The sequence below is a fragment of the Chiloscyllium plagiosum genome, chromosome 37 (genome assembly GCF_004010195.1).
Source record: "Chiloscyllium plagiosum isolate BGI_BamShark_2017 chromosome 37, ASM401019v2, whole genome shotgun sequence".
NCBI lineage: Eukaryota > Metazoa > Chordata > Chondrichthyes > Orectolobiformes > Hemiscylliidae > Chiloscyllium > Chiloscyllium plagiosum.
Window position 1 is genome coordinate 3,275,513 of NC_057746.1, and position 16,995 is coordinate 3,292,507.

Genomic DNA, 16,995 nt, shown 5'->3' on the forward strand with positions numbered 1-16,995 from the left:
CTTGAAAGTGGAGTCGCAGGTAGATAGGATAGGGAAGAATGTATTTGGTGTGCTTTCCTTTATTGGTCAGAGTATTGAGTACAAGAATTGGGAGGTCATGTTGCAGCTGTACAGGACATTGGTTAGGCCACTGTTGGAATATTGCGTGCAATTCTGGTCTCCTTCCTATCAGAAAGATGTTGTGAAACTTGAAAGGGTTCAGAAAAGATTTACAAGGATGTTGCCAGGGTTGCAGAATCTGAGCTACAGGGAGAGGCTGAACAGGCTGGGGCTGTTTTCCCTGGAGCGTTGGAGGCTGAGGCTGAGGGGTGACCTTATAGAGGTTAACAAAATTATGAGGGGCATGGATAGGATAAATGGACACAGTCTTTTTCCTTGGGTCGGGGAGCCCAGAACTAGAGGGCATAGGTTTAGGGTGAGAGGGGAAAGATATAAAAGAGACCTAAGGGGCAACGTTTTCACGCAGAGGGTGGTACGTGTATGGAATGAGGATGTGGTGGAGGCTGGTACAATTGCAACATTTAAGAGGCATTTGGATGGGTATATGAATAGGAAGGGTTTGGAGGGATATGGGCCAGGTGCTGGCAGGTGGGACTAGATTGGGCTGGGATATCTGGTCGGCATGGACGGGTTGGACCGAAGGGTCTGTTTCCATGCTGTACATCTCTATGTTGCTGTTGCACTTCCCTGATTTGTCCAGTCAGTATGCAGATTAAAATTACACATACCAGCTGTAGAGCCAACACATGACTGCAATCCGTGACAACCTTTTCTTGGTATTCCTTAGTACCACCCAATCTGATTTCCCATCATTATCTCGTGAACCCATTTCACTAACCACCCCCACAGGTACATACCCCTTTTTGAAACAGTTACTCATTTTCCTTTTTGCCTTTTTTCCAGAACGGCAAACATCCTTTAACATTGAGTTTCCAGCCCTGGTCACCCTGCAATCATGTCTCCATAACTGCTAACAAGTCATATTAATTTATTTCTATTTGTTCTGTCAACTAATCTATCTTGTTACAAATACCATGTTCATTCAGATAAATAGATTTTCTAAGCTTTGACTTTTTGCAATCATTACTTAATCTGATTCTAATTTCTGCTGTATTCTTCTGCTTATATTTTCTTGCCTTCCTGTCATACTTTGATTATTATTGTCTATTCATCACCCTGCACATCTGCGATATCCTTACTTTTAAACTTCCCTTACCCTCACTTATTACTTTAAAGTCCTACCTATAACCCTAGTTGTACGATCTGCCAGATCTAGAACACCATGAAGTCTCATGTTACCAGGTCAAACATGGGCAGCTCACCTCCTGCTGATTACTCTGCCCTCAGCTGAGAGCCACTTGGAGGAAGCACTGAGGGTGGCAAGGTGACAGGATGTATCCTGGGTGTGGAGTTTCAATGTCCACCGTGAAGAGTGGTTTGGTAGCAGTACAACTGATTGAGTTGATCATGCTGAAAAAAAAGCTCCTCAGCTGGCTCTGCAGCAGGCGTTGAAGGAATGAACCAGAGGAAAAAATCTACTTGGCTTTATATTTGTCAATCATGAGATGAAGTCCTGCCTTCATGTTGAGAATATCTTCCATCATGTTGTTGTGTTGCACCATCACTGTGCTAAATGGGATGGCCTTTGAAGACATCTAACAGCTCAAGACTGGACATCCCTAAGGTGCTGTGGTCATCAGTAACAGCACAATCATACGCTAATACAATCTGCAGCCATGTGATTCAACATATATCCTGCTCCACCACTACCGTCACTGAGATCCACTCTGGTTCAATGAAGGGTGCAGGAGGGCATGCCAGAAGCAGCACCATACATTCCTAAAACTGAGGTGTCAACTGTCAACAGTTCCAAAACAGGACTATTTGCATGCCAAACAGCAAAAGTAATATACAAAGTGATTCCATAATCAATGGATCTAAGCTCTGCAGTCCAGCCACATGCAGATCTAAATGGTGGTGGACAATTCAACAGTTCACCAGCAGGGGAGGCTCCACATATATCCCTATCCTATATGGTGGGGGAGACCGGCAGGTGAGTGAAATAAAATGCATGGATGATCCAGTGGATGATCCAACTTGACCTCCTCCAGAGATTGCCAGCCTTACAGATGCTCGTCTTCAGCTAATTCAAATCACTCCACGTAATATCAAGAAATGGTCAGAGACACTGGATATTGCAATGGCTCTGGACCCACAACATACCAGCAAAGGAAGAGAAGACTTGTGCACCAGAACCTGCTGCACCCCAAGCCAAGCCGCTGCAAGACTGGTATCTATCTGACAATGTTGATCAGCTAATTCAAATCACTCCACGTAATATCAAGAAATGGTCAGAGACACTGGATATTGCAATGGCTCTGGACCCACAACATACCAGCAAAGGAAGAGGAGACTTGTGCACCAGAACCTGCTGCACCCCAAGCCAAGCCGCTTCAGTACTACTGCAAGACTGGTATCCATCTGACAATGTTGAAAGTTGCCCAGGTATGCCCTGTATGCATAAAGCAGGACAACTCCAACCCTGCCCATAAATGCCCCATCAGTCTACTCTCAATCATCAGTAAAATGATGGAAGGTGTAATCAACAATACTACCAAGCAACATCAACTCAGCAACAACCTGCTCAGTGATGCCCAGATGGGCTCTGCCAGGGCCACTCAGCTCCTGACCTCGTTACAGCCTTGGTTCAAACGTGGAGCAAAAAGCTGAATTCCAGAGGTGAATGATCGCTCTTGATATCAGGACCACATTTGACTGAATGTGGCATTTGACCAAGGAGCTCTGTTGTTTAAAAGATATTGGATAAGTACATGAATGGGAAAGGTTTGATGGGATATGGGTCAGGAGCAGGCAGGTGGGACTACTTTAGTTTGGGATTAGGTTCTGCATGGACTGGTTGGACCAAACGGTCTGTTTCCATGCTATATGACTCTAATAACTGAAATCAATGGTCATCAGGTGAAATCTCTTCGTTGGTTGGAATTTTACTTGGCATGTAGAAGATGGTTGTAATTGTTGCAGGAGTTCCTCAGTGTCATCGGCCAAATATTCTTCAAGCTGATCATCAAAGATCCCCCTCCCTCAGAAGGTCAGAAATGGCGATGTTTGCCAATGATTGCACAACATTCAGCTCCATTCATGACTCCTCGGACACTGAAGCAGTTTGTGTCAATCTGCAGCAGCAAACTGCAGCTAAAACAACATCCAGGCTTGGGCTAACAAGGTTTCCCATGTGAAAGATGAGAACTGCAAACACTTTAAGAATCTCCCAGTCTGATCTGGACAGGGAGCACTGGAATCCCCCCATCTGAACTGGACATGGAGCACGGGGATCTCGCAGTTTGAACTGAACAGGGAGCACATGAATCTCCCAGTCTGGATTGAACAGGGAGCACAGGAATATCCGGTCTAAACTGGACACAGAGCACAGGAATCTCCCGATCTGAACTGGATATGGAGCACAGGAATCTCATGATCGGAACTGGACGTGGAGCACGGGAATCCTCTGATCTAAACACCCGCCTGCAGAGCAACAGCTCCAAGCTCTCAAGGAAGTCAGGTTTCTCAGAGGCTCTGCTGTGCTGTATTCGTTGAATGTATTGCTGCTGACACAAGGTTGGGACATTCCACTGTTAGTAATTCCAATCCTCCTGAGATGGAGCTATCACTGAGCTCCAGCTTCAAACGTTTATGGAGGTGTGCGAGTTTGGCCAGAGACTTGAGTCCCACATTGATCATACTGAGATAAATCCTTCATCAAAGCCATCAATCTCCCCTTCATTGCTGCGACAGTTGTCGATTACTACCTCTGCAACCTCGCCTGGGCTCCTGTTCCTCAGCTCCAGTTTGATCCTTTTCTTCATCTCTATTTTTCCAGCTACACTAACATGAGGAGCAAGAGGATGGCCAGATTGAGGGCAGAGCCAATCACGGATAGTACAGGGAACTTGTGCCTGGAGTCACAGAAGAGTGGGGAGATCCTTAATGAATAATTTGCTTCAGTATTCACGAGTGAGAGGGACTTAGCCGTTTCTGAGGACTACGTGAAAGAGGCTGACATGCTCGGACAGGTTGCTGTTAAGGAGAATGTGCTGAAAATTTTGAAAAACATAAGGATACATAAGTCTACTGGGCCAGACGGGATATAGCCAAGCAAAGGAAGAGATTGTTGTACCTTTGGCGATGATCTTTGCATCCTCACTGTCCACTGCTGCCAGGTGATTGGAGGGTGGCAAATGTTATTCTCCTGTTCATGAAAGGGAATAGGGATAATCCTGGGAATTACAGACCAGTCAGCCTTATGTCACTGGTGGACAAATTATTGGAGAGGATTCTGAAAAACAGGATTTATGATTACTTGGAAAACCATAGCTTGATTAGAGATAGTCAGCATGGCTTTTTGAGGGGCAGGTCATGCCTGACAAGCCTTACAGAATTCTTTGAGGATGTGACAAAACACAGTGATGAAGGTAGAGCAGTGGATGTATGGATTTTAGCAAAGGGTCTGATAAGGTTCCCCATGGTAGACTCATTCAGAAAATAAGGAGGCATGGGATACAGGGAAAGTTGGCTGTCTGGATACAGAACTGGCTGGGTCATGAGGGTGGTGGTAGATGGACAGTATTCAGCCTGGAGTTCAGTGACCAGTGGTGTTCTGCAGGAATCTGTTTGGGGACCTCTGTTCTTTGTGATTTTTTTTAAATGGCTTGGATGAGGAAGTGGAAGGGTGGGTTAGTAAATTTGCTGATGATACAAAGGTTGGTGGAGTGGTGATTAGTATGGAGGGCTGTTGTAGGTTGCAATGTGACATTGACAGGATACAGAACTGGGCTGATAAGTGGCAGATGGAGTACAACGTGGAAAAGTATGAAGTGATTCACTTTGAAAGGTCGAATTTGAATCAGAATACAGGCAGGATTCTTGGCAGTGTGAAGGAACAGCAGGATCTTGGGGTCCATGTCCATAGATCCATCAAAGTTGCTACTCAAGTTGATAGGTTTGTTAAGAAGGTGTACGATGTGTTGGCTTTCATTAGCAGGGGGATTGAGTTTAAGGGCCATGAGGTCAGACTGCAGCTCTCTACAGCCCTGGTCAGACCACACTTTGAATATTATGTTAGTTCTGGTCACGTCATTATAGGAAGGATGTGGAAGCTTTAGAGAGGGTGCAGTGGAGATTTACCAGGATGCTGCCTGGACTGGAGGGCATGTCTTATGAAGAAAAGTTGAGGGAGCTAAGGCTTTTCTCATTGGAGTGAAGAGGGGTGAGAGGTGACTTGATAGAGGCGTACAAGATGGTAACAGGCATAGATAGAGTGATTAGTCAGAGACTTTTCCCCCAGGGCAGAAATGGCTATCACAAGAGGGCATAATTTTAAGGTGACTGGAGGAAGGTTTTGGGGAGATGTCAGAGGTAGGTTCTTTACACAGAGAGTGGTGGGTGCGTGGAAAGCACGGTCAGTGGTGGTAGTAGGCTCAGGTACATTAGGGACATTTAATCGACTCTTGGAAATGCGCACGGATGATAGTAAATTGAAGGGCATGTAGATTAGTTTGATCTTAGAGTAGGATAAAAGATCGGCCCAACATCAAGGGCCGAAGAGCAGGCACTGTGCTGTGCTATTCTATGTTCTATGAACTAGACAGGGAGCACAGGACTCACTCGATTTGAACTGGAAACAGAGCACAGGAGTCTCCCGGTCTGAACTGGACATGGAGCACAGGGGTCTCCCGGTCTGAACTGGATATGGAGCACAGGAGTCTCCCGGTCTGAACTGGACATGGAGCACAGGGGTCTCCCGGTCTGAACTGACACGGAGCACAGGAATCCCCCAGTCTGAACTGGACATGGAGCACAGGGGTCTCCCGGTCTGAACTGGACATGGAGCACAGGAGTCTCCCGGTCTGAACTGACACGGAGCACAGGGGTCTCCCGGTCTGAACTGGACATGGAGCACAGACTATCCCCCGGTCTGAACTGGACATGGAGCACAGGGGTCTCCCACTCTGAACTGGACATGGAGCACAGGAGTCTCCCGGTCTGAACTGGACATGGAGCACAGGAGTCTCCCAGTCTGAACTGAACATGGAGCACAGGAGTCTCCCAGTCTGAACTGGACAGGGAGCACAGGAGTCCCCCAGTCTGAACTGGACATGGAGCACAGGGGTCTCCCGGTCTGAACTGGACATGGAGCACAGGAGTCTCCCGGTCTGAACTGGACATGGAGCACAGGAGTCCCCCAGTTTGAACTGGACATGGAGCACAGGGGTCTCCCGGTCTGAACTGGACATGGAGCACAGGGGTCTCCCGGTCTGAACTGACACGGAGCACAGGGGTCTCCCAGTCTGAACTGGACACAGCATCCAGTGCACAGGAAACAGGACCAGAAGCAGCCTCTTGGAAAAGGAGTCTGCTTCATAAAATATGTAAAAAAGGCGACTGTCCAAACTTATTTTGATACTTAAATGAGATTAAATGACATGAGGTCAGAGAATATGGGAAGTGACAGTGCACAAAGGTGTTTATCAGAATAACTTGTTTTGTGTAGGAAACAAATTACATGCACTATCATTTTCAATTTATATTTTACAAAGAAAATGATCTTACATGGAGAAAAATCTGTTGGTTCTTTCTATGCTGTTCCAATTTCATCTGTCTCCAGTATTACCCATATAACTTTAAAGCATTCAACTTCTGTAATGTTATGCCTACAAGTTGTCAGTGAGCTAGACATTTCATGTCATCTAGTTACTGAGGTGACTTTGCTTCTTGGGGCAATATGGTTGTTGTGGCAAGTATTGATGGTGTGTTGGTTTATGCAGCTGAGCTGGTGCTTTCATTCAGGAATGAGTGAGATTCAGGACTGTTCAGTTGCTTTCTCAATATTTGAAATCAGATCTACCTTTTCAGACTCTATCTGCTGTGAAGGAACAGCCTCTTTAGTTGCAGGTAAATGCTTGCAGTTCCGATGATAGATCTGATCAGTCATTTTTAGAGTGCAGTTGAAGTGACAACTTCTGTACATAGGTCCCAGGTGACCTCGGGAGCTGAGTTTTGTTGAATGCATTGAATGCTTATACACTGAATGGCACTCCAACTCTCTGCTCCTGCCACAATTTTTGGCAGTGTTATTAAATTTCTGTCAACTTATTTCCATCTTCTCACCGACTGTTGTCATTAATTCTGGACTCAGTAGCTTTTTATCAACTGGAAGAGCGGCCTGGATGTGCTCTGCTATCAGTCACTGAAAACCTTAGCAGCTTTTAGGAACTGTAAAACTGTGCTTTTTGTTGTGTTGTACACATCTGTGCCTGATGTACTTGAGTTTTTGACGGTTCCTTTGGCAATTTCCCCATTGCCCCAGCTTTTCCAATTGATTGGCAGATGGTATGTGGTGCTGAATTTCAAAATCATTGCTGAGATGTCTGAATTCTTCACTCGTGAATTGGGGTCACTGTCACTGATCACAGTGTTAGGAATCTCATGATGACTGAAGTGTGTTTTCAGACAATCTGACTGGGAGTTGGTGATGTCAGCTGGACTAACTCCCCGCCATCTGAATAATATTCCACTGTGACAAGCCGATCAGTTCCAGTGAGAATGAAGAGCTCGACATCAAGTTTCATCTCTGGGCTGTCTGAGATGTAACGATTCAAGAGCAACTCTTTATCATGTTTAGTTTGATGTTCGTTACAAGCTCTGCACTGGCTTATTCTCGTGTTTGGCCAGTACAGCACTTCTCTTACCTTCCTCAGACTAGACCCAATTCCTTGATGGCTTGTGTAGAATGCCTTTCAACATATCCTGAGGGATATTGACTCTGCTCCTTTTGTACAAGATTCCATCTTGGACAATCACCTCATCTGTTTGCCCAATACGCTTATCTAGTAAAAAGCATATCCTTAATGGCCATCACAACCTTCTGCAACATTTGAAGAGTTGCATTTCGTTGTGTTGTTCATTTTATCTGGAAAAGACACTGTTCTGACATAGTCAATGTCTTTGCCGGGTGGATGACTCCTGGCATGTCGTGCTGTTGCTGGTTAAGTTTGGAAGGCTCCACATTCTGTGCCAATATTACCTTCCTTCAGAGAGAGTGCAGCTGTGAATAGGATATTAGTGACGTAGCTCTGCTTTCCTTGCTTAACTTCTTGTGTGAAGGCGTTGATGTTTATGGAGGTTTGATGACTCTGAAAATGATTTATCACATACATCACACGTGAATGGCTTCTCCCCAGTGTGAATACGTTGGTGTGCACGTAGGTTCGATGACTTTGAGAACGATTTATCACACACCGCGCATATGAATGGTTTCTCCCCCGTGTGAATCCTCTGATGGAGCAGGAGTCTTGATGAGTCAGGGAATGATTTATCACACTCCAAACATTTGTACAGTTTCTCCCCTGTGTGAGTGCGTTGGTGTGTGCGGAGGTTCCCTGACTGTGTGAATGATTTATCACACACATTGCAGAAGAAAGGTTTTTCTCCGGTGTGAGTGCGTTGGTGTGTGCGAAGGGTTGATGACTGTGAAAATGATTTGTCACAAATCTTGCACACAAACGGTTTTTCGCCTGAGTGAATGCGTTGGTGTCGGTGGAGAGTTGAAGATAGTGAGAATGATTTATCACAAACCTTGCGCCTGAACGGTTTCTCCCCAGTATGACCACGTTGATGTGCACGGAGACATGATGATTGCAAGAAGGATTTGTCACAAACCTTGCATGTGAATGGCTTTTCTCCTGTGTGAAACTTCTGGTGTGTCAGGAGATTGGAAGATTGGGTGAAAGCTGCCTGACATACCTGACACCTGAATGGTTTCTCCCCTGTGTGAATTCTCTGGTGTATCAGGAGATGGGTAGATTTCACAAAGGCTTTGTCACAAACCTCACATTTGAAACGTTTTTGTTCCATAAAGCTGACCTTGTATTCACAGGCACACACCAAATACACGTTTTGTTAGACAACTGTCATACTGCTTTGAGCTGTTCTCACACACCTCACACCTGTAGGAATGGGTCAGTGGTTCGTGAGGCTCAATGAATGATTGAAGCCCTCACCCCACACTTGGAGCCACTCACACTTCTTCCCAGCCTCACCCTGACCGATCACCCACAGCCGAACCTTCAGAAAGGCTGGTTCTGATGGCAGGCTCCACACCACTGACCAGTTTCAGATCTGATGATATGTCAAAGCTCCCCTGACCTGACCAATTTCCAGATGATGGTTTCACTGTCTAACTTTCTCGGTGTTGAGCAATGCTGTGAAAGGACTGGGTGTCTTCCCATGGTTGTGCAGTTCTTCGAACTGCATCATTTATCCTCTCTGTATTCTCTGGCGTAGTACACTGTGAATCTTCTGTAAAACACGAAAAGGAAATATGACTTTTTCTCTAACTCTTTCTGTTCCTTTGCTGAACTCAATTAAGAGACTGTTCCACAGTGAGTGCCAACTGCTATTCCCCTGTATGGGGGGAATCACATGCACGTCCTTCCTATTTCCTCCCTTGACTGTTACACACCCTCTGTTTCCTTCAGGGACACTGGATAGACACCAGGAGCAGACAATGTGGCTATTTTCTTTCCTCTGTGCAGACCTCCATCTTCCCAGGCAACATGAGGGCTGTAGAAAAGACAGTCGGGTGGAGTGCAAAATGGGCAAACAATTCGCTTTGAACCTGTGTTGTGCTGGTGAAGCCAAGTTTTAGTGTGCACGTATGTGTTTAACATCAAGAATGTTCATCAGAATTACATTTTTTCTCTTTTTTAATAATTGAGGAAAACACACTGGCAGGAATTTCTTGAAGAAATATATTGCTCCAGTGTAGCTGAGGGTTCTGATTTATCCTGGGAAATTAAACACTCTGCACTCAGTCATTCTGCATATTCCAAATTTGGATCTCAGCCTTCGCACAGCACAAAACTATCAAATCCAAGCCCATGCTTTTGGGAAATGCCAGGGTCTTCAGGCAAAAAGTTTTAAAAAGGCATTAAAAGACATTTCAATAAATGAAATGCAGCTATAGCAGCTGCACTAACGATCCAAAGATTGAGAATTCAAATCCGACCAAGAATGGCCGTTCAGTCCAATTGGTCCGTGATTCACCAGCCTCCTCTCACCCCTCTTCACCTCACCCGATCAGCAAATCTTTCTGTTTCTTTCTCCTTCGTGGACATATCTCGTTTCCCCTTAGAGGTATCCCTGCTCTTCACTTCAAACACCCCACGTTGCGGCAGTGAATTTAATCAATTCTGAAATTTGTAAAATCGATGGAAAAGACGAACTAAGATATGAAATTGTTTGAAAAATCCTTACATTGTCCTTCAGAGAAGAAAACCTGCCAAAACTGCCTGGTTTGGCCTCCATGTGATGGCCAGTCCCACACAACATGGTTAACCCTGAACTGCTCTCTGAAGCACCTGAGCAAACAATGATAAACAATCACAACAAAGTCTGTTGATAACAGGAAAGTCAGAGAGAACTGGACAATTCTGAAATTGTGTCTGAGTAAGATATATTGCTCCTGGAGGGTGAGCTGTGTGTATTTACTGCAATAAAGCCACCACTGCAAGGGTTAAATTAAGAGAAGACCTTAAAGAACCTGGGTATAACTCCAGAAGGGGGATCAAAAATTACATAAGATTTTGTTGTACGTGGACGACGTCCTCATTTTTTTGTCAAATCCAGCAGTTTCGGTGCCTCGCCTGATACATCAGTGCGTTTGGCACCTTCTCAGGGTACAAGATTAATCTTGCAAATTCAGAGGCTATGCCTATGGGTGGTCTTACGAAGGTGTTAGTTCTTGAGGGTGAATCTCGATTCCTATTTAAGTGGTCATGGGGGGTTTTGTGTATTTGGGCATAATCTTTACTCCGGTTCTGGATCGGTTGTTCAAAACCAATTTTGTTCAATTATTGACAAAATCAAACAAGACCTTCAAAGATGGGAGATGCTACCGGTCTCGTGGTTGAGTCAGATAGCGCTTATTAAGATGAATATTCTCCCCCGTTTGTTATACCCTGTATGGATGCTCCCCCTGATTTTCAATCAGCAAATACTCAGGAGACTGAACGGCTGGTTCAACTCTTTTATTTGGCATTGTGAGCGACCCCTTATTAAATCAGCTAAACTGCAACTGCCTCACTGATTGAGGGGATGTGGATCTCCCAATCATTAAAAGCTACCAACTAAGCTCGCTTTTATTTTGCGTGAGTGATTTGGCTTGTTTCAATATCGTTTTCAATGTGGTTTTCAATATGGTTAGATATCAAAACCTCTCAGGCAGGGTGCCCCCTTACTAGCTTGCTGTCTTTGGACAAAATGAGGAGAGTTAAGGAATATTGCTATAACCCAATAATTATCAATACTGTTAAGTAATGGAGGGTAATTCAACAGAGGGAAGGCAATATTGGCACAACATCTTCTCTTACACCTATAGTGGGTATGCCGGGTTTTCAACCGGGGATGATGGAGTCAGGATTCAAATATTGGGCAGCTAGGGGTGTGTCTTGCCTGGGTGATTTATTTGAGGGAGACACAATGATGTCTTTTGATCAGTTAGCACAGAAATATGAGCTATCAAACAGGGACCTCTTTCATTTTTTTCAAGTTAGGGGTTTTATTCTAAAAAAGACTACACTTTTGACTGATCCCTACAAATCTGACAAAGAAAGGAGGGTGCTCAGTGCTAAGGGTACACTTTCTGTCAGCACTTTATATCATCAACTGGGGTGTACCCCCTCAGATGCATTGGATCGACTCTGCAGGGTGTGGGAGAGAGAGCTAGGCATTGTGGTCACCGCAGAGGCAATGGGAAGATATTTGGGAAAATGCAGGAAAGAAATCAATGTGCAATAGGACCCATGCTTTACAGCTGAAGATTCTCCACAGGTCCACTTGGCTGTGGATCGTTTGTCAAAATTTAAACCATGGGTATCTTCAACATGTCCCAAGTACAAGGTTGGAACAGGCACTCTTACCCATCGTCTCTGGTCCTGTGGTAGACTTCAAACATACTGGAGTGCGGTGGCGGGTAATATGGAGAGGATTTTGGGTGTAAGGGTGGAGAAGGACCCGATCTCTCTTTTTCTTGGCTTGCCAAGTGTGTTCCCTGTTGATGCGCATAAGAAAACAAACTTTTCAACATCCTCACTTGCCGGACAAGAAAGAATATCTTGTTAGGTTAGGTATCTGAAAACCCCATAGGCCTGTCGGGTTAGTGGAAGATTGTTATGGAGCATACCCCCTTGGACTTTCTCACAAGTATGGTACACCACAAGACTGAGAATTTCTATAAGACATGGCAGCCCTTTTTGGAATACCTGGACACAGATTTACCTGCCACACCAATAAGGGCTTTTATGTAATCGTAACAATTATGTTTTATGAGTCCAATATCCAGGGAGGAGGAACTGCGAACATATGAGTGTCTTGTTTGGTTGAGTTGAGTTATTATTATGTATTAGTTTATTGTTGGTTATTATTTATTTAGTTAAATAGTTAGTTGGGGTTTTATTTCAGTATATATTTTTCTATATATATTTATACATTGTACATGAGGGCAGGTTGTGGGGTTTTTAAAACTTTGTGTTCTTTCTTTGTATTGTTTTGAATTGTATTGTTTTGTATTTGTTGTAATATTAAAAAAGCAGGGCCTCACAGCACCAGGGACCTGGGTTTGATTCCAGTCTCGGGCGACTGTCTGTGTGGAGTTTGCACATGCTCCCAGTGTCTGCATGGGTTTCTTCCGGGTGCTCCGGTTTCCTCCCACAATCCAAAGATGTGCAGGCCTAGTGAAATGGTCATGCTCAATTGCACATCGTGTTATGTGCATTAGTCAGAAGTAAATATAGGATAGGGGAATGGGTCTGGGTGGGTTGCTCTTCAGAGAGGGTTGGAGGGGACTTGTTGGGCCAAAGGGCTTGTTTCCATGCCGTAGGAAATCTAATCTAAAAAGAATCTATTTTTTCAATAAAAATATATTTTAAAAAAAAGAACCTGGGTATATTCCCAGACCTTAGAAGATAAAAGGGTGGGAGAACGTGAGGACTGCAGAAGAGAAAAGGGTGGCCTGATCACTGTTTATAAGGTATTAAAGGACAGAGGAAGGATGTACTGAAAGAAACTATTTTCACTGGTTGGGGAGTCGAGAACCAGACAGAGTCTAAAACGTTAGAGGCAGATATTTCTGGAGAAAACAGTTTGACACACAAAGGGTCGGAGAATATTGGAATTCATTTCCACAAATCGCATATGGTACTAAATCCATGCTTGATATTAAATGTGAGATCGATAGATTTTACTTCACCAAAGGGTTAAAGAGACCTGGGGGAACGGCAGGAATTTGTAGTTCATAGATCTCACTGAATGGTGGGACACAATGGAGACACTGACTCATATTCCTATGTGAGTCTCCAGAGGGCCAATACACCCACAAAACTACCCTTTAGACAGTCACATTCTCTCAGAGGAAGTGCATAAAAATGCAGACGACAGGATAATAGCCAGCACCCATCACAGAAATACCTCAAAAAAAAAGGAAATCAGTAAGAATCCTCACTCTGCACCTCCCAGATAATGACACCTCGCCTTCTCATATTCCGGAATGAGCCATCAACAAAACTCAGCCGGAAATCAGAGGGAAATGCTTCCAATAAACACACTCAATATCCAACACACAGCTCCAGTCACACAGTTCAGCACAAAGCACCGAGTAAACAGCTCTCTCAGCTGGATCTTCTCACACAGCATAAGGGACATTTCCACCCCTGACTGCCCACAGGATAGTCAGACTGCCTGAAGGTTGGTGTGGATATTATGGGATACAATTTGTATAAAAGCTGCTCCTTCACTTACCATCTCCTCACTTGGTTTTCAGTCCCTATAGGAAGTGAACCAGCTCTGGAAGAGGAAGAGGAGACAATGGGCAGAGTGGGTGGACTCTCTGATTGACGTCTCTCACAGTCAATCCAAATATTTCTGGAGCAACATGAGTTTCCTGAAACTTGGGAAACTGACCGGGGAAATGGAGGTGACTTTGAGCAGCAGATCAGGTGGGAATTTAAACTTGTCACTGTCCCATCTGAATAAAACCTCACTTATTGCAGCTGCTGTCTCAGTTCCTCTGGTAAATGTTTGACAGAGATTTCTAGTGTGGGAATGGTATTCTTCATCCTCAGAGAGATTCAAACTGACAGCATCAATGTGGGGTGTGTATCTTCGGATGTGTTTGACAGCAGATCAGAACAGAAACAACCACAGCATCAAGGCAGTGATGACATGCAGTGCACAGGAGAGCAGAACATGAGAACAATTCTGAAGAAAGTTCATATCAGACACAAAATGTTAACTCTCTTTCTCGCTCTCTCCATAGATCCTAGCAGGCCTGCTGAGTTTCTCTGGCCTACTTTCATGTTTGTAACATGAGAACTACATCACCTAACATGGGACCAGGAGGGGAAGTTGACTTACTGGCAGTTTAGTGAGAACAGGGCCAAAGAAAACAGGAGAAAATCAGAGTCAAGAGTGGGGTGCTGGAAAAGCACAGCAGGTCAGGCAGCATCTGAGAAGCAGGAGAATCGATGTTTCAGGCAAGAGCCCTTCATCAAAAATGGGGCTTGAGAGCTGAGAGGGTGGAGAGATAAATGAGAAGGGGGTGGGGCTGGGGGAAGATAGCTGAGTGTGCGATAGGTAGATGGAGGTGAGGGTAAAGGTGATAGGTTAGAGAGGAGGGTGGAGCGGATAGGTGGGAAGGAAGATGGACAGGAGATGTCCCGGAGATTTGGTGTTTGGCCATGGGGCAGGACATCCGCACCAACCAACCCCACTGCCTCATGGCCGATCACTTCAACTCCCCCTCCCGACATGCAGGTCCTGGCCCTCCTCCATCACCACTCGACACCTGGAGGAAGAACGCCTCATTTTCTGTCTTGGGACCCTCCAACCACACAGCATCAATGTGGATTTCACCAGTTTCCTCATTTCCCCTTCCCCCCACCCTATTCCCAGTTCCAACCTTCCAACTCGGCACCGCCCTCTTGACCTGTCCTACCTGTCCATCTTCCTTCCCACCTATCCGCTTCATCCTCCTCTCCGACCTATTATCCCCACCTCCATCTACCTATCGCACACTCAGCTCTCAGCCCCATCTCCCTCTCCTTTATCTCTCCACCCCTTCGGCTCCCAGCCTCATTCGTGATGAAGGGCTTTTGCCGAAACATCGATTCTCCTGTTCCTCGGATGCTGCCAGACCTGCCTGTGCTTTTCCAGCAACACACTCTCGACAAAGAAAACAGTAGATGGGTCTCATGGACAAACTGAGCTAAGAGAGCTGCATGAGAGGATATTGGAGAGAAACTAGAGGGTAGTCTGACATCAGGGGTAGGACACAGGGTGCATTAATCAAATCTTCACCTGGCCAACCCGGGAAAATAAGAACCTGAGAAATCGGAGCAGAGTCGGTCATTCCACCTTTGAAGCCTGTCCTGCCACAGTTCCTATTTGATGCCAACTCCTCATAGCCCTCAACTGCTCATTATTGTAAACATCTATTTCTTTTCAAACTACTTTTCAATATGCTACTTCTTTTCAAATTAGTAAGTTTGCTGATGACACTAAAATAAGTGGTATTGTGGACAGTGAGGAAGCTTATCAGAAATTGCAGCAGGACCTTGATCAGCCGGGGAAGTGGACTGAGAAATGGCAAATGGAGTTTAATATAGATAAGTGTGAGGTCTTGCATATTGGAAAGTCAAATCAAGATCAGCGTTTCATGGTGAATTGTTGGGCCTTAAGCAGTGTAGTGGAACAGATGGATCTTGGAGTTCAGGTGCATGCTTCTCTGAAAGTGAAATCAAAGGTAAACAGGGCAGTGAGGAAGGATTTTGGCATTCTGGCCTTCATCAGTCAGGGCACTGAATAAAGAGTTAGGAAGTTATGTTGCAGTTATACAGGACGTTGGTGAGGCCGCACTTGGAGTATTGGTCACTTTGTTTTAGAAAGGATGTTATTAAACTGGAAAGAGTGCAGAAGAAATTTACAAGGATGTTACCGGGAATCAAGGGTCAGAGTGATAGGGAGAGGCTGGACAAACTGGGACTTTTTTCTTTGGAGCATAGGAGATTGAGGGGAGATCTTAAAGAAGTGTATAAGAGGCTTGGATAGGGTGAATGCACTCAGTCTTTTTCCCAGGGTTGGGGAATCGAGGACTGAAGGGCATCAGTTTAAGGTTAGAGGGGAAAGAATAAAAGTGAATCTGAGGGGCAACCTTTTTTACACAGAGGGTGGTACGCAAATGGAATGAGCTGCCAGCGGAAGTGGTTGAGGTGGGTACATTAACACCATTTATAAGGCATTTGGACAAATACATGGATAGGAAAGGATTAGAAGGATATGGGCCAAGTGCAGGGAAACCGGGTTAGCATGGATGGACATTTTGATCAGCATGGACCAGTTTGGGCCAAAGGGCCTATCTCCGTGCTGGAGGACTCTATGACTTTCAGTGATCTAATCTTCATATCTCTCTGAGTAGAGAGACAGAAAACCTGCAGCTGCTGGAATCCAAAGTCAACAAACAGGAGGCTGGAGGAACACAGCAAGCCAGGCTGCATCAGGAGGTGGAGAAGTCAACGTTTCCAGTCGCAACCCTTCATTAACTTTGTGGAGGGGGAAGGGAGCTCAGAAATATATAGGAGAGGGGTGGGGCTGGGGGAAGGGTAGGTAGGATAGTGATGGATGGATGCAGGTAGGGGATTATTGTGGTAGATTGGTGGGAAGGGTGAAGAGGATAGGTGGGAAGGAAGATGGAGAGGTAAGGTCAGTTCAAGGAAGCAGGAAGGGGAGTAAGGACTGGCCATGGGATGAGGTTGTGGGTGGGGAGATAGAGAAGCCAGTGGGCGAGAAGTGGAATGGAATGGAGGAGGCGTAGGCTGGAAAGGGAGCCAACGGAAGGATGGAAAGCTTATTTGAAATTGGAGAACT

The 16,995-nt window shown here is 45.2% G+C and overlaps 3 protein-coding genes across 6 annotated transcripts in view; 1 reads left to right on the top strand and 2 right to left on the bottom strand.

Annotated features, from left to right (window-relative positions):
- LOC122541203 (zinc finger protein 271-like) overlaps window positions 1-7,009 on the bottom strand; it is a 46,004-nt gene extending 38,995 nt beyond the window's left edge. Inside the window, exons 1-3 of the mRNA XM_043677828.1 lie at window positions 6,923-7,009; window positions 5,683-6,414; window positions 3,762-3,974 (exon numbers count right to left, since the gene is read on the bottom strand). Coding sequence (XP_043533763.1) covers window positions 3,762-3,974; window positions 5,683-6,414; window positions 6,923-7,009 — 1,032 coding nt within the window. The remainder of the gene's footprint in view (window positions 1-3,761; window positions 3,975-5,682; window positions 6,415-6,922) is intronic.
- LOC122541578 (zinc finger protein 271-like) overlaps window positions 1-16,995 on the top strand; it is a 652,600-nt gene that overhangs the window by 567,798 nt on the left and 67,807 nt on the right. The window lies entirely within an intron of this gene.
- Window positions 6,456-16,995, bottom strand: part of LOC122541650 (zinc finger protein 271-like) — a 27,141-nt gene continuing 16,601 nt past the window's right edge. Inside the window, exon 3 of the mRNA XM_043678580.1 lies at window positions 6,456-8,935. Within this exon, the coding sequence (XP_043534515.1) occupies window positions 8,164-8,935 (772 nt within the window). The 3' untranslated portion in view covers window positions 6,456-8,163. The remainder of the gene's footprint in view (window positions 8,936-16,995) is intronic.